General features: G+C 40.3%; 1 protein-coding gene across 4 annotated transcripts in view; it reads left to right on the top strand.

The window, feature by feature from the left end:
• Nucleotides 1-17500, top strand: part of tcf12 (transcription factor 12) — an 85704-nt gene that overhangs the window by 48114 nt on the left and 20090 nt on the right. For all 4 annotated transcript variants that reach the window (XM_008405386.3, XM_008405387.3, XM_017304011.2 and 1 more), the window contains exons 9-12: nucleotides 14035-14134; nucleotides 14584-14723; nucleotides 15212-15353; nucleotides 15518-15588. In XM_008405386.3, coding sequence (XP_008403608.1) covers nucleotides 14035-14134; nucleotides 14584-14723; nucleotides 15212-15353; nucleotides 15518-15588 — 453 coding nt within the window. The remainder of the gene's footprint in view (nucleotides 1-14034; nucleotides 14135-14583; nucleotides 14724-15211; nucleotides 15354-15517; nucleotides 15589-17500) is intronic.

The raw sequence follows: 17500 nt of genomic DNA, 5'->3' as shown, positions 1-17500 counted from the left end.
CAAGCTGTATGCGGAGGGTTGGTTTATCAGCCATAATCTGTGCTTGTACTGCCGGCAGCGATACATGGAGCGGCGATGGTGATGCTGAAGAAGTGTGGAGGGGAAGGCAGCACCTGGAGCCTGATCTGCTGTGCCAGAGGCAGCTGTGTGAGGAGCCTGCAGCGTACCTGTAAAGCATGAATGCAGCTGCACATGCTGCTGAAAGCTTCTGCTGGTGTAAGCAAACTCAAGGGCCCCAGCAGAGACCTGAATAGCTGGGGTGATTTAAAAAAAAAAAAAAAAAGATCAACACAGTGCTTCCTATCATTATGTCTGCTGCTGGGAATTTTCTTATTTATTTATTTCTTCCTCAAATCCCCCCACAACCCTTCTTTTTTTTTTTATCCGGCTTGTATTCTTGCTCCCCAAGTCTAAAAATAATTTTCGGAGTTTAAATCAGATGAGCGTTTGCAAGTTGCAAGCCGAGGCTTGATGTGTGTTTGTGCGTCTGCTCGTGTGTGGGTGTGTGTGCGTTTGTGTGTGTGTGTGTGTGTGTACACTCCATGATGAAGCTGAATCAAAATATTTACAGGAGCACATCCTCTGTGCATTTAGTTTTTGACACTGCAGCTCACCAGGATGTGAAGACTATCTAGACAGGCCAGCTGGTGATTGCAAACAGTTAAATGTTTATGGGGTTTTTTCATCATGTATACAGACAGTCTCCTCTTCAAGCTGCACACAGACTTTCCTCTGTGGTCTGATGTTGCTTGAAAACTTTGGATGTAGCGGCGGCTTTAATTCCAAGATCAATTTGTTTATGGGAAAAAGCTACACAAAGCACAAATGCTTTCGTTTTTATTACACTAGATTACTCAGCTATAATTGGCTCCCTGAAATTGTTGGGCTGCATAAACTGAGCACCAGGAGCGAAGGACAGAGTGCTGTCGTTGGACAGATGAGAGGCTGCGCTGAAGGATGCTGACGGGCAGCTGCGTGGGCACCTGTCTTGACAGGACTGAAGGAGGAGGAGAGGGAGCGTTTTGTAGCTCGTGGGGGAAACTTGCATCTTGTAGGATATTTATGGGAATCTGCAAGGGCACGATCTGTATGTGTGTGTTCGTCTGCGTGTCAGCTTGTTTGTGTAAACAGTGTATTTTTTTTTTTCCTCCCCCTTGTCAGAGGCGTAGCGTTTTGATGTGACACTTCCTCCCTGGCTTTGGTGACGCTATAGCTCCGGGATAAGAAAAAGAAAGTGGTGGGTTGAGATTCCTCTGCCCTCGGGGAGTTTTGCAAGCGAGAACCCTCAGTGTGGATGACAAAAAAGATTGACATTTGCTTTTGACAGATCACTCAGACACCCTTGTTTCTCAGAGATTTGTACTGTGTGAGCTGTAAGAAAGGAAGTGTGCTCAAGGCTCTGAATCTTAAGACCTAGAAATGTTCCTCGCAGTGCTGTCTTCTGCATGACATTCAGACAGTTTGCCCGTCTTTCCATCAGTTTGTCTTTAACAGCTGAAAAACACGAGATAACAACACACGACAGAAGAAACCTGATTTATCTATTTTTTGAAAGAAAAGGAGGATGTTTTTTTGATTTCTGGTTTGAAGTACAGCAGGGTGGGACTGTAAAAGAACAGCTTTGTTTTAAATTAGATGTAATTTAACTATAAAGCCACACACATGGCCTGCATTAAAAGAACTGGTCTGTTTTCAGAAACACTGACTTGACTGAGAAACTGAGAAAGGATAAACATGATCACATATTTGCTACATGTTATTTCACTAACAATCATTCCTAGTTCTAGAAAAACAATGAGCACCTTTAATGTATTTAATGATAAAAACAAGTTCAGGATATTAAATGAAACATTAGCAGGATAATAATACTAATACAAGCAATATTAATAAAAGATGTAAGATAAAACCAGGTATCTTTTTTTCTATGCCCACTTTATTTTCCAGAATGATTTAAGTTTTTCAGAAAAGTTAGATCAATTAATCAAGTTAATCCTTTGATTTATTTTGCAACATTTTGAACTGCCACTAAGGGCTTTATTATTAAGCCTTAACATTATTAATCATTTTTTGATTAATTGGTTAATCTAAACCATTAATTGTCTCCAAGAAAATGTTTATTTTACTTGCATTTGCTTTTACAATAAACTTGTACTGCATTCCACAGCACACATCAAGTTATACTAAACAATCAAATGTAATATAAATATATTACTGAATTTATCCAGTTGATGAGACTCAACTGGATAAAATCAGTTCAGTTACGATTGAGATGCTAAAGGGAAAAAAATCAGTTCCTGTTTTTCTCTCATAAAAACTGCAATTTGTATTTATTGCCTGTAGGTAATATTTTTGAGTGTGCATGGTTTAAATTAGATTTCTTCAGATATTAACATAATTAAATGGGATTTCAACAGGAAGAAGGTAAATTAGTTTTGTTTGCAGATCAGCACAAAGTTAAAATGCATCTAAACTTTAAACACTTAAACAAATCAATCAAAGATTCACATTTTTCTTATTTGTTTTAGAGAATTGTATAAGTTCTTTGAGGAAACGAGGTGTGAGGTGCATCTTGAATTTTGGGAGTCTGACCTCAACATCTAAGTTTAAATATATTACTTTCAACAATTTTATAAAGTTTAATTCAAATATTTGTTGTTACTTATGTCCTTTTATTGCAGATTTATAGGCACTGTCTGTGGCTCTTTGACGACATTCCTTGAATTTTATTCATATTTGATGTGTAAGATCTTACTGCACCCTCTGATCACTGTTTGTGCATCGAGTCGTGCAGACAGGTAGTTAGTTTATTTCCTAGATATTACATTTTGCTGCATTTTTGCTGCAGGAGATGAAAAGTTTCCTCCCTACATCTGGCAGGGGGCAGTATTTGAGTCTGTGACCCGACCCCAGTTAGTACGCTCCCTGGAGATGCCCTCATCAGATGGCTGATTAGATAGACACACTTGGTTTGACGTGGTGATGCTAAACAGTCGCAGCCACCTCTGGGACCTCTGGGCCTCGCGTTTATCTTTGTTTGGGTTGTTGAAATTTACCACATGCATTAGAGGCTTGAGATAATAGAGCAGGCGAATAAGCCAGAGACCGGGCCTCTTTCATCTGCGAGGAGAGCAAGGAGTTAAAAGGACAGAGAATGAAAATAATGCACACATTAAAGTCATTACGCGCATTCACCGCTGTTGTAAATTATTCATGTTGGCCTTGCGTGAGTCTGCAGTATTAATGCAAACCCTGATTTCAGATCGCTGGCAGAAACAGGAACGCAGTCTGTCAACAATCACCAAGGTAGAGTGTTTGTTATTTAGAGACTGAGTCTTGCTGCTGCAGCTCAGTAAATACATGGCGATGCAGCGGGAAGCTCAGAGTCTCTGGTTGTGTCAAAAAGGTACATAATTCACAGATACTGAGCAATAAATCAGCGTGTTATTAGAAATACATATACCATTCAGTGCTGTCTTTTTGTTTCTTCCTTCCTACAATTGAGTTCAAACATTAGCATCCACCCTGTGTGTGTAGTGGTTTTATATTGGTCAGATTGGGTGGGGCCAGTAGCAGCTACAATGGGGTGAGGGGATGGGAACAACGCAGGACAAGTGGCTGGTTTATCACAGAGCTGCTAACAAAAAGTTAGAGGCTGTTTTGCTTTTCTTCATGGAGTTTGTCCTACAGACTAGTTTCCATTAACCTGGTTGGATTTAATGAAGCAGGTTGTAAAGGGCCGACAGCCAGTTTCCTGACACTTAAGCTGCATTTTAGTCTGTTTAGTCTGCTTTAACTGAAATCTAGTCCGTTTCCACAAATAAGTAAGCAAAGTTTATTTATAAAGCGCTTTTCACAGGCATAAAATCACAAAGCGCTGCACAAAAGAAAAATCAAGAGATAAAAGCCTGGGAAAATAAAAAATGTTTAGTTGCTTTTTGAAAACCTCCACAGACTCAGCAAAACGGAGCTGCAAAGGCAAACTGTTCTACCAAGTGAAAGTTCTGGTCCCCTTTACTTTTTAACCATGTACGTGGAGCAACCAAGAGATTTAAAAATTGAGAACGAAGGCCAAGTGCAGCAGAATATTTGGTTAAAAGTTGACTGAGATGATCAGGAGCCCAACATTTAAAGCTCTGTACGTCAGCACGAGTACTTTAGAAAGTCCAGTTTGTTCGGGGAGGTGTGAATGCGCAATCAAACTCTGATGCGGAGCAGAAATGTGAACCTAAAGATCTGTGTTCGGTAGAAGTGAACTCTGGTGTGGTTCAAATCTTAAGTGGACTGGAGGCCGCTCCAAAAACAGGAAGTGGACTACAGCGCTAGTAAGCGCTAGCAGGAGAAATGACTCGTGGTCTTTTGGACGCCACTACATTTTGGTTTACATTTGTTGAATAAGAAAGTTGTGCTCATGTCTTCTTCAGAGGTTTTCATGTCGTTTACTTCAGTGGTTCTTAGTGCAACGCCACCACAGGCGAGGAAGGGAACAGGTTGCTCAAAGCATTTGGTTCGCTTGACAGTGCAGTGTGAAAGCGAATCACGAGCTCAAAATGTAACAAATGCTGCAATTTTGGTCCCCAAACGAACCGAGTCTACCGCACTGTCAGGCATTGGTGTTCATTCTGGACATTAGAAGTGGTAGAGAAAGAAAACCAAGTATCAGTCTGCCGTGTAAATGTTTAAGCTGCAGCTGCACTTAAACATTTCAGCTTTGTGAACCATCATCATGATGTTTTAGGATAATACGAGCAGAAGATATAAGCTCCATTTCTCAAACCAACTTGTGAAGGATAGTAATAAAATGCCTTTGAGCCTCTTGTTTTTGCAATTCAGACCTCACACCATTAAAAGCTCATCTGTTGTTAGTTTACCGTCTGACACCGCCTGTCAATTACACAGGACAACACTGTAAAAATGTCAGTGAAAATTTACTTCAAAGTATTTCTGCATGTGCGGTAAGTACAGTACGCAGCAGCGTCTAGGCTGCCAAGTCTTCAGATTCGAAGATACCAGGAATAAGCTTGTGGTCACGCTGTCTCCATCTGCGCCGGAGACGTGAAAGCCGTGTTTTTGCTCGATAGAAAGCTGTAATTGATTCAGCACAAAAGAAAGGAGAGCTTGTTTACCCAGATAAAATCATGCTCATTTCCAAACGGTGATGTTGTGCAGTTTTTAGGTGTTTGTTTGAATCAGTTTGACATTTCTCTCCTCAGCCTTGTCATATCTGTCTCCCCTGTGATGCAGAAGCTTCCCTGGTCCTGCCAGAACAAAACAATCTCCCCCTCATCATCTGAAATCAGATTAGTCTAATCTTTCAGAGACTTACAACGTCTCTTTCTCCCCGCTGATGCGTATCTTCTCCCTGTCTTTTACATGATCAGCTCCCATATTCCTCTGAATTACAGTTTTAGACATTTTCCAAAATGCTGAAAAAAGATAATGTGGCTTAAACAAGATCTTTGTCAGGAAATTTTATCTTTTTTTTGTTTGTTTTACAAGTTATGTTTTGGAGGTTTTAGTAGTTTTATTAAGTAATAGTCAAAATTAATTAGATACTCAATGAATTTCATCTCAAAGTATTTTAAAGATCTTAACAGAATCCCACCTGAAATTATTTGTCTTCGGGGTATGTCTGCAGTTTTAGATATTTGTGTACATTTACAGCAGAAAAGCCCTGATTAGTGAATCATTATGAGCTGACATACTTTTATTAGTTATAAAAGAGCAAACATTATGGAAAACCAATATAAAACTCTTGATCCTAGTGTATAAAACAGTTTTGGGTACAAAGAAGCAGTTGTAGCATCACACATGATCACAAAAATGTTTTTTTGATTCTCCACTTTGGAGATTTTTTTAAAATTTTATTTCTGTAATTCTTTGTTGTTGTTTTTTTAGTTTTGCTCACCAAAAATGGCTTGAAAATGTGGATAAGAGATTACACCATTAAGAGGATTTTTATTTGTTTAATTTATTTACAGTTTAAAATGAACATGCCCCATGTTGACATAATTGACTTGAATGAAAATGAATAGTTTGAAGAAAAACATATTGTACAGTATACGCTTTCTCTCAAAAGCAACTACACCATAAACAACTAAACATCAATCAGCCATCCAGATAAATACATCTTTAGATGCAAAACAGATAGTGTGTGTGTGTGTGTGTGTGTGTGTGTGTGTGTGTGTGTGTGTGTGTGTGTGTGTGTGTGTGTGTGTGTGTGTGTGTGTGTGTGTGTGTGTGTGTGTAAAAATAACAAAAATGGAAGGGAATGTGCCAAAATAATAAAAAATTTTGCAAAAACAAATAAATGGTGAATCATAAATAAATCCATTTACATCTTTATAGATTTTTTCGGTTTTTGCTTTTCTGTAATGAAATGACAGTTGATTTCGTTATTAAAATTGAACTCTAAAAATGTGGTTAATTAGTTAATTCATCTTTAATATTGACAGAAATTATATTTTCATATAAGTTTAAAAACGTTTTTTCCCGTAATAAACATTTACTCAGGGACCTGTAAGGATGTAAATACTTTTTTCATACAGATGTGTAGTTTTTGTTTGTTTTTATTGATATGGATCTGTTTTTCCTAATCCTGTTAGAACTTCGTATAAATATAATATTAATTGAATCGTTCCTCATTTGGTTGAACAGGTTGAAAATTAGAAATCTCCCTTCATGAGTCTCATGTTTCCTGTTTTTCTACCAAAAGTCTGAAATGTGTTAAAGACATTCAGAATATTGCAGTCAGGGGGTTTGGAGGGTCTGAATCCTGGAACGTCCCCCTGCTCTCTGAGTCGACCTTCCCTAATTAGAACCAGATCTTCTTACCGGAAACAATCTCCCTGCCCGATGACATCACCGCTAAATCCATTCATGAGATCGAAGTGAGCTCAGATCGTGGATTTGTCTTGAACCCTCCAAACAAATCTCCTGAAAAGCACCTTGTAGTGTTTGACGTGAACAGGTGCAGAGAGTTGGACCTGCGTCTCTCTTAAACACTTCCCACTGAAACAAAGCTTTGGATTGTGTGGTATGCTTGTTATAGCTGAGTTAAATTGAGGCTGTTTTGTCCTAAATCATCTGGTCGTGTTGTGTGATCTTATTTCCTTCGTTATTGCCTTTCCGTTCCTGCTTTTCCCCCCCTCGTGCAGCTCTGCGCTGTGTCTGGACTTGCTTTAGACCCCTTCAAACGTTTCCATCGTGAGCAATTTTTCCTTGAAGGATCAACTTGAAACGGAGCCAAATATAAAACGGCAACAACATGTAGAGCCAGTGTTTTGGATGAGTTTAAAAGAGATTCTGAGAAGAAAGGGGGATAAATAATAACAGTGCTAAAAGGAAAAGCATAATAAGGGCCTAGTTTTGTCAGGGAAGTGGAGGCTTTCATCTTTCTATGACTGTAATGTTCTCAATGAGTCTACATGCCTGGGTTTAGTCCAGCAGGCTTCAAGTGGCGCACATGAAAGGCTCCAGGCAGACTGCGTCTCACTGGAATATGGTATCCATCCTCTCTTTTCTTCTGCTCCCCTCCACCTTATAAAGGTAATGGGTAGCTGTGTGACAGTAAACCATGGTAAAATGGCTGTCAGTATTTCGTTTCCCCCCCCCGGCGTCCTCCCACCGCTCTCCCCCGTCTGAGGCCCCCAGCGTTTAGAAAACGGAGCATTATTTTCCTGTTCGACGTCACAAGCCAAACCCCTCTGCAGCTGTTGCATGCTTTAAAACTCTCTTTGCAGCCACTTCAGCAAAAGGTTCCTGTCAAATAACACCACAGCGCTCATATTGAACACACCAAACTAAAAAGACTCAACTTTCCCTCTGTTTCTCCCTCCGTTTCCAAGGGTTTTGGACGCTTTTTCCCTTCCCTACATGTGTAGATTTCACTTTCTCCCTCTAATAACTCCTAATTGGGAACTGATCCATGTGTGGGAGCAGGTAAAAATCGGTTTCCAGGTTGTTGTCTCCTTACAAATAATTTGCTCCGCTGCCTGCAGACTCATTTCATCATCACAAAAACAAAAAGATTAGACACTCGGGATTAAAACGTTGGGATGAGAACGGGCTCTGTGTGCTTATTTAAGCATTCATTTGATCGCCACACATATTAATGAAATCCTGCTTAGAAAGCCATTATTTTAGTTCCAGTTTGTCGGGGGTTACCCTGCAGAAAAGCTGGATTTTTTTCTCTGCATTTTTTTATGCCTGGAATTAAACGTTTTCTTTCTTTCCCTCTCTAAATCCACTCACACGTTTGTTTTCCGTCCCACCCACTTCCCTTTATCTTCTCTCGACCCACCTCCCCTTCGCTTCCCTTCCCCCCATCCTCTCTTCCTCTTGGCCTCAGCATTTAGAGGCTTAAGCGAGGGATGTACCACGCGAGCCACTCCCTTCTTGCAGCCTCTCCCCCCTTTCCCACAGCGTGCAGTGGTACGATCCTGCTTTGCATAAGTTTCCTCTGAGTGGGTCTTGTGTGGAGGCCAGTACTGAAAGAATTATTAGTCCCTTTTGAACGGTTTGGATGTATGTGTAGAGAGAAAGCTAGTGCGCTGCTGTTATAACACCGTTATCACCTAAATAGTTGAAGCTATAATGTATTGCGCCTACCCAGTCCCTGGAATGGGCAGTAACTCTTTAATGTATTACTACAACGGGAAATCGGTGAGTAGTCTCTTTGGGAATGTGTGTGTGTGTGTGTGTGTGTGAGAGGGACACAGACGAGAGCTGTGAAGAAGTGTGTGTTTCCTTCTCTGCTTCGGTCTGCCTGCGTTTCTAAGCTCGCCTAAGTTTTGTGTTTTAGTCGTTTCAAGTGAAAACACAGGATTCAGCGTGTTGAAAAGCAGGGCTACTCCTGCTGATTTTCCATGACATCAGTTCCACTGTTTCTGTGTAATTACCATCCAGTGGGTTCGAGTGTGTAAAAAGTGCTTTAAACTTTATGTCGGTCCAATTCGACTTTACAGCTCAGGACAAGTTTCTCATGCACAGAACCAAGCGTTTCTTGCAAGTCTTGAATTTATTTTTACTGGCTGGTTCCTTCAGCTCTAAGACCTGGTTGAAATAATAACAAGTGGGAGTCTGGGAATGATTAAGGCAAAGAGGCTGCCTGTTGAGGTTAGACTTTCCTGTTTGCAGATTGAGCTCCAAGCACCAGTGTTGCTGTTATTCCATCTGTTTTTAATCACTTTGGCATTCTGGACGCCACAGGGAGCCTAATGTGATTTCTGAACTTCTCTGTAATCACCTCTTTGATTTTTGTTGCTCTGAAAATGCTCTGTGTTGTAAGTGCTTCTTTTTGTGTACATGCGTGATGAAGGTGCTTGACAGTGTTTTAGTGCCGTTTGCGCCTGTCTTTTTTCTTCTGCTGTTTTCACGGTGAGGCCACTAAAGTAATTTGCTCCACATTGCATCGGTGAAATCCTAAACTATCGGTCCTGTTATCAGTCGATTACACAAGTCGGTTTCCACCTGTCATTTCCTGTGCTTTTAATATTTTACAAAGGCCACATGTGTTTGAAGGAAGAGAAAAAGGTTTTATAGATTTTTATTCAAAAGGTCATCTCTCTCTGGATTCAGTTAAAATTTTTCTTAGAGCCTATTAAAGCATTTCCCCTTTCTTCCCTCTGGAAAAAATGACTTTGATCTCTTTTTATATTAAGCATTAACAGACTTGTGTTACAGTTAGTGATGGGGGGAAAATTGATAGCATGTGGACAGAACGGGCAAACTTTCTGATCAAAAGCTTTTGCTAAACAACCTCAAACTTTTTTTTTCTTCCCCCCTCTGATTTTCATGCAAGGGGAAAAAAAATAGATGGTGCTCATTCTGTAAAACTACTTGATCCACATTAATTTGTTGCAGTGCAAAGTTGCATAGCAGGCTCACCATCTGGAGCACTGGGAGAATTCACAGTGGGCCATTGGCTTGTGAACTGGTGGCACGGCACCAATACAGATGGAGCATTTCGCTGATCTATCTTCCACTGCCTGTTAGCGAAAGAGGAACAAATTAAATCTGATGCTGCACCGGTTTGTCGACATTTTCCCCCCCGAATACGCTTCTTGTAAGGTGGCGCGCCGTTGGAGTCGATCCTTAAAAAAAAGGGAATATTAGGACACCTTTTTCTTCAAGTGTTGTTTACCTGTTGTTGTTTATGCGGTGCAACAGGTTACATCACTCCTTCTAAAGCTAATCCCCCCTCCTGCATGCTGCGCTGCTGCACTTAAACATGCACGCTTCACTGCATGTCCAAAACAAAGTCTCTGTATGCGTGTGCGTTCGTGCGTGTGTGTGCGTGTGTGTGTCTTGACCCACCATGTCCTGTATGCATCAAACACATAGACTGTGTTTACTTTGACTGGTCCCATTATTCTGAGTCACACCTTATTTTATTTTATTTTGATATTTTCAGATCCTTGCCTCAATAGATTTTTTTTTTTTATTAGATTGTTATTTTTATATTTTATTTTTTTTACTGATGTCTTTGGACTTAAGTCTGCAAAATGCTTTAATCATTTATTTAGATTTTGAAGTATTTTTTGGCATTTTTTACTGTATACAGCTCTGGTAAAATCTAAGAGCCCACTGCTCTAAGCCCCATTGAAAACCTCTTGATTTTTCCACCAAAAACTGATTTCTGAACTCTTCCTCAGTTAAAACATTAGTATTATTGTTTCTAAATGAATATGAACTTGTTTTCTTTGCATAATTTGAGGTCTGAAAGCGCTGCATTTGTTTTGTTATATTCTGTAAATAGATACAAAATTTTAGCTTGGAGTTTCATTAACATGTTGTCCGTAGTTCATAGAATAAAAGAACAATGTTCATTTTACTCAAATGTAAACCTATAGAGAATAAAATCAAAGAACTGATCATTTCAAGTGATTTCTGAATTTTTCCAGAGCTGTACATCTCAGTTATATTAAAATGATTCAACATGTTATGTACTTTGTAATCACTTGCTACATGTTAAGTTGAGCTTAAACATTACTTACATTTATTTATTTTGAGTGTTTTATGTTTACCTAAACCTTTCATAGGTATTTCACGTTATTATTATTAAAAGCAGGCTAAGCTTAGTAGTTGTTTGAAAAGGCAAACTAAGCCTTGTCAGTGTCTAAGATTTGGAGTTGGACTTGAAAATGCCCCCAAGTGATTTGGTTTGAATCCAAGTAATGACATGCTCCTAAATAAAAGAAAAGAAAAACAGGACACGCTGCTAAGAGTTTGTTTGAAGTTCTTCCCTTTGAGCTGTTTGGCCATGAGCCTGTTTTTACCTTACTTTTATCGCTGTAGATTCCCCTTCATGTCGTCGTGCTTCGTCCTTTGTGATGGTTGACAGATTGTGTTTTAACATGTGATGTTGTGATTGGTGTGGCGTGAGCTTCAAAGGCGGGCTGGTTCGCTCTGAGACATGTGGAGAGGTGTAATATTCACTCAGCCGAGGCTTTCGGTGTCAACAGGGCACAATGAGTGTCTTTACTTTCTTTCTCCAGACGTTTTTGTCTTGCATTTATCTTGACTTGTGGTTTCTAGTAACGGAACATTAAAAAAAATGAAGAAAACAAGCAAAAACAAAACTAATGTTTTGTTAAAAGTTTTAGAAAGTATCTTGCCTGAATGAATGCTTTGAACTCCGGTGTCACTGTTACGGGTCATTTTATTTAAGCTTTACCGGCTGCTGCTCTAATAGCCGGTGTAAGCCTGTGTTGGTGTGCTGATCCGTGTGAGTGACGGCTTTTAATTAATGGCCTTGTAAAAGGAAACCCAGGCGGGCTCTCTCTTCCATAGGCCGACGGAATGAGGCACCCGGTGTTAGGGATGGTTTATTAATGCTTGGACTGGTTAGCCCAGGGTAAAAAGGACAATTAGCATTATCCAGCGCCATATGCTGCCCGTGGAGCGTCTGACACGGGGAAAAGACAAAGCCCTGGCTAACCTGAGATCTCTGTGGACTACGATCAACCTGGGTCACATGTGTAAGCCAGAAGGCCCAGGAGAGCTCCGCCCCTCCCAGAGCACTTTAATTACACATCCAGACAGCAGAACGCCGGAGTCCTGCTCACTCAGCTCACACTCACGTTCTGCCTCCACAACGCGCCCTCTGCTGCAGATAACCATGATTATAGTCTATTGATTAGTCTGAGTCATCGATTAATCGGATGAAAAAAGTCTGCCGATTTTTTATCCAATCACTTAAGCTTTTCATTTTACAGAATATGAGAAATACTTAAATGTTCTTATTTAAAAGGTCTTCTTTTTAAATAAGAACATTAACATGTTATTGCCTAAAATGCAACAACATATTCCTTAGTGAACTTGATTATTTGTAGGAAAGGATTTTTCTGCAGATTAAAAGTTCTTCTAGCATCAACATGTGCAAAGTTCAACCATTTCTGGTTGACTTAACATTCATACAGTGTAGGGCTGATCTGACTAATAATTCAACAGCAAAAGGTGGTTAACAGGATATATTTTTTTATTTTACAGAATTCAAACCAGGTAAAGCTAAAAATGAAACTTGATGAGCTTTTGGGTATATTTACAAACGTTTCTTATATCTTAATCTTTCCAGACCAAACATAGCGCCGGCGATCCGTAATTCTGCCAAACTGTCTGAAAAATTGCAACGGTTTCTGAAAGGGGAGACGTTGCACTTTCCAGCTAATATCTGGTTATTACGGTAATTTCACCCCCGCCGAAGTAGGGAGTGAAATTAATATGAGGGGCCGTCGTTTAATAGATGGTAAATTGTAAAAATAACTTGCTAGATATTGAAGGTTCCAGTTGTTATGGATAAATGGGTAAATATATTTAATCACAGGACATTTAAAGAACTGCAAACAATTAAAATAGGCAAAAAATATCCAGGCAGAGATTTGAAACTTGGGGTAAAATGCCTTTTATAAAGTTTTGGCTTAATCGCTGCTCTGACTGTCATTTTAGAGTCTGTGTACTCCGGTTATCGGTTTATTGATTACTAAATTAGTTGACTATCACTACAATAATTGATTAATAAAGATTCATCTGATTAATTGAGCATTTTAGTTGAATTCATTTACTTGGGCAATGCGTTGTGTCGGACAAGAACAACGCAGATAAACAACATGTCATCTCTGATGTGCTCTAGGAAGCAGTTTGGATGAGTGAGCCGTCAACGTCAGGGTGTGAAATGAGGCTATTAAACGAGGGATTAAACATGTGGAGTGTGTGTGTGTGTGTGTGTGTGTGTGTGTGTGTGTGTGTGTGTGTGTGTGTGTGTGTGTGTGTGTGTGTGTGTGTGTGTGTGTGTGTGTGTGTGTGTGTGCGTGCGTGCGTGAGTGAGCTGGGACCGTGCAGGTGCATGTATCTGGCAGGTCTGGCTCTGATTAGAGCTACATGATGACGAAGGTCATCCAGTTCTGTCTGTGGGAGGAAGAATCCACCCTCACACTCGCTCCCACCATGTGAAGCTGCAGACCACATCACTGGTGTTTGGCCTACAGTCCCTTTGATCCCCACCGCCCAGCTTGGCACAAACACTCAGCTGTACAACAGCCTGCCCATTGAGCCTCCCTTTCCCCAACCCCAACACGCAGGTACAGATGCGAGGAATGCTAAACAGGCCCTTCTTGTAGCACTTATTTGATTTTTGCCTCTGTGGGAATGCTTTAATTTGCCAGGCTTTTAGTCTTTGAGCGTAAGCGGTATCATTATACTTCCATTAGAGACTGAGTTGACCTGAAATGCAAATACTCCTGATAATCCACTCCTCTCTTCGTGAGCTTGATTGCTCGCTAGTCATTAAAGCGTGCGCTTGTGTGTGTATTTGTTGGCTTTGGGCTGCATCAGCAGGACTTGGTTCTAGTTGCGAGATTAAGCAGTTTTATGTCTGTGTGGTCGCGCATTTCCTTCTGGAAGAAAACATTCAAGAGCGCCTTTCATCTTTTTATTAACGCTGTACTGTAGTTTTCTGTCTAAACGCACAAATAGATGCTGGAGTGTTTTAGTGTTTGTTTGGCCAGTTGTTGTTGTAAATCTGCGTTGTTTTGACAGGTGTATGCACCGTCTCCAAACTCAGAGGACTTCAACAGAGATTCCCCCTCGTACTCCTCGCCTAAACCTTCCAGCAGTATGTTTGCAAGCACTTTCTTTGGTAAGTTCAAAGCAGGGCAGTCTTTTAATTTATTTTTTTATTTTTCCAGTCCAAAGTGGCCAGAGGTTTTTCTTTTTGATATTCTTTTATAAAGAGAGGACCTGATGGATCAAGTAATATTAATGTCTACTTATTTTGTCAAACAAAAATAATCTGGACTTTTATGTGTTTTATTGAAGTCCAGTTTACAGATTTGAAAGACCTGAACAACAATCTAGACATTGTTATATTTTCTCTTTTTTTAAGCTTTAATGTGACTTTCAGGCGTGAGCTCCTTTGTTATCTCAGCTGTTATGTTTCAGTCCCAGAAAGGAAAAAAAAAACCCAACCAGCTTTAAAAGCCCTTCTTTATAGAGCCCAAAGTTATAAAGTGGGTTATTAGTGTCTCGCTGTGTGAAAACATGTTGCTACATTGCATTATAAAGTGAAACATTGTGTGTTTCTGGTAGACGGTACCCACAGTTCGTCTGACCCCTGGAATTCGTCCAGCGGGATCAGTCAGCCCGGCTACGGGGGAATGCTGGCAGGATCTTCATCTCACATGGCCCAGACGGGAAACTACAGCAGCCTGCACTCACATGACCGTTTGGTAAGCAGTCTGCACAAGACCTACCCGGATAAACTGGTCATGAATTAATGTTCATTACTTTTTTTTTGCTGAAAGTGTGTGAATTGTGTTGCTTCTAAATTCTCCCTCCTCCTTGTTTCTTTTTAGCGCTGCATCCACTCCTGCAGTGTGCGTGCGTGCGTGCGTGCGTGTATGTGCATTAAGTCGTTGTCTGGTTATTATCAGAGAAGACACTATTGACCCGGTTTTTGTCAGTGTTTGATCTGGCCTCGTCTGCCTGCCTGCTTCAGCTGGCAGAGCATCACAGGGAGCCTGCAGATGCTGCCTGCCCTCTCTTTATCTCCATCCCTCCACCCCCATTAACTTTTCCTCCATCACAGCCTGGGAGATGTCAAAGGACAATTACAATTTAGAGAACAAAAAGCTCTGTTTTTGTCCTGACGCACGTGCACACATCCACGTTTGAAGACGAACTGCTTCTGCTTATTTATTTATATTTAATCCCTCAGAATTACCCCGCACATTCGGTCTCTCCGGATATCAACGCCAGTCTTCCTCCCATGTCAAGCTTCCACCGGAGCAACACCAGCACCTCGCCGTTTGTCACCGCAGCACACACTTCATCCGTCAACTCCGTCGACGGGGTTATGGGTACGTACGGCTCGGCACGTTTTCTCCAACATGACTAATCCGCTGACCTTCAGCGTGATCAAAGTCCGTTCTGTTGAGGCTGTGAGTCAGTTGAACAGCTTCTGTATATCATGACCGATCTGTCGGAGTTTGTACTAACAAGGCGGCACTCTGTGTTCTCCCAGTCGCTGCGAATCGGGGGACGACTACTGGAAGCTCGCAGACTGGAGATGCACTGGGCAAGGCTCTGGCCTCGGTGAGTTAGAAACCTGCTCTACCATCCAAGTAACCCTGAAGCCCCAAGTATAAGTTTGATAAATGTTTTCTCAAACTTCTTAATCACTCTGCTAAATAAAATGTTGTCATGAAATAGGAAAGTGTCAAAATTGGTCAGGTGTTTCATTAACCAGTTGACAGAAGAAATATCTAAAAACACAGATTTTTTTTTACAAATGTAACTTTATTTGAAACAGTTACTAAAACAAAGAAAATACATCCCATCTTTTGAAACATCACCTGCTTTTCTTTATTTTGGTCATGTTGTTTTTATAACCAAAGGTGAATTTTGTGTGCATTATAACAATAAAACAACATTTTGGCTTTAGAGGGTTCATGGAGCCAAACAGAAAGGTAGAGATTATTAAGTATTGGACAAAAAAAGCTTCAGTTGTGTTGATTCTTCTAAGAAAAACCATCCAATTAACCTCACTGACATCATCTGATTGCTGCTGATTTTTAAAATGAAAGCCTTACGATACAATTCATTTAATATTTTTTACTGTGAAATAAACCTGTTTTTATATTATTTTTCTTTCTGTGTCATATTTGACACATTAGGCATTTACGGTTATGGAATTATAAAAAAGATTTTGTGTGTTTTATAATCAAACTTATCATTCTAGATGGATGACATCTTTAAAACCCGCTGGATCATGTACAAATGTTAAAGATAAATTTAAAGGTTTTATAACGCAACATTTGAAGCTTTTTATTTAATTACAATACAAAAAAAACAATGTTTTAAAAAACTATTTGTTGATAATGAGATTAAATATGCAGTTTCTGAGTGTAATTTCTTGTACCAGGCTTTAAAGGTTAAACCATTTCATTTTAAAATCAGCTGGACTCTGTGTGGGAGGCTCATTTATTGCATTGTTTTTCTCAGAAGACTCAGCGTGGCTTAAGCTTTGTTTTAGTCCCCACGTTCCTGCAGGACTCTGTCGTCTCATCGTTTGGTGAAAGTTGTGTTTCTTCTGCTACATTTACTCTTCAGAAACGTTTCTCAAGAATAAAAGCAACGCCTGAGGACAGTATTGTCATTTGTGAGGGTTTTTTATCATTTATACTGCCCTGTGACATATTTGAATATGTGCAGTCTGTGTCTGGAGCAAGATAAGATTCAAATGTGTGGTGGATCTCAACAAAGTGTCCTAAAATGCTGCTGGTCGACCGAGTGCGATCTGCAATATTTTGGTAAAACTAAAACTTGAAGCACAAGCTGTTCCTTCAGGAAGGATATTTCCTAACCTCTGCGACTTCACATAATGAGAGTTCTGGGATGGTAATAACAAATTAAGTCTTTTATATTTGCAGACTCAATTCTATTAGCATGACAAAGCCGGAGTGAAACGGACACGGTTGGACCCGGGTGGGGGCGCGGATCACGGGGCACATGGGAGTTTATAACTGCTGTGGCTCTACTCCACGGCCCCCCCCGCCTCTGTGGGGCTTTTGTTCTCCGCCCTTTTAAATTGGCCGGGCTTATTGGCCCCATGCCGCCTGCGGGAGTGTAACTGATGACGAGGCGGGGCTTCATTTATTCCAGTAAAATGAGCCGTGCTTCACTTTCAATGCAATGAAAAGAAGAGAAAGCCAATATATCGTCTGGTCAGGAGTCACGGTTATAAACGGGTTGATTTTTAGACACTGGGAAGATATTTGGAGAGTTTTATTGGTTTCTGCCTGCTGTGTGTCCAAACAGAGAGAAAAATAAGCATAAATGATACAGTGAGCGACTCTTCACCTCAACCAGAAAAAACTTTAGAGCTGGGGAGTCAAACTCATTTTCTTAAAGGGCCGGCTGCCCCAGAATATGTTGATAAAACCAATTAAGCTGTTAAAGTATCAATAAACAGTTGTTCCCTCAATATTTTGTGATTATTTTAGTG

Source organism: Poecilia reticulata, chromosome 3 (genome assembly GCF_904066995.2).
Source record: "Poecilia reticulata chromosome 3, P_reticulata-male-v2, whole genome shotgun sequence".
NCBI lineage: Eukaryota > Metazoa > Chordata > Actinopteri > Cyprinodontiformes > Poeciliidae > Poecilia > Poecilia reticulata.
The sequence above is the reverse complement of the archived record's forward strand: the minus strand, read 5'-3'. Positions and strand labels throughout refer to the sequence as shown.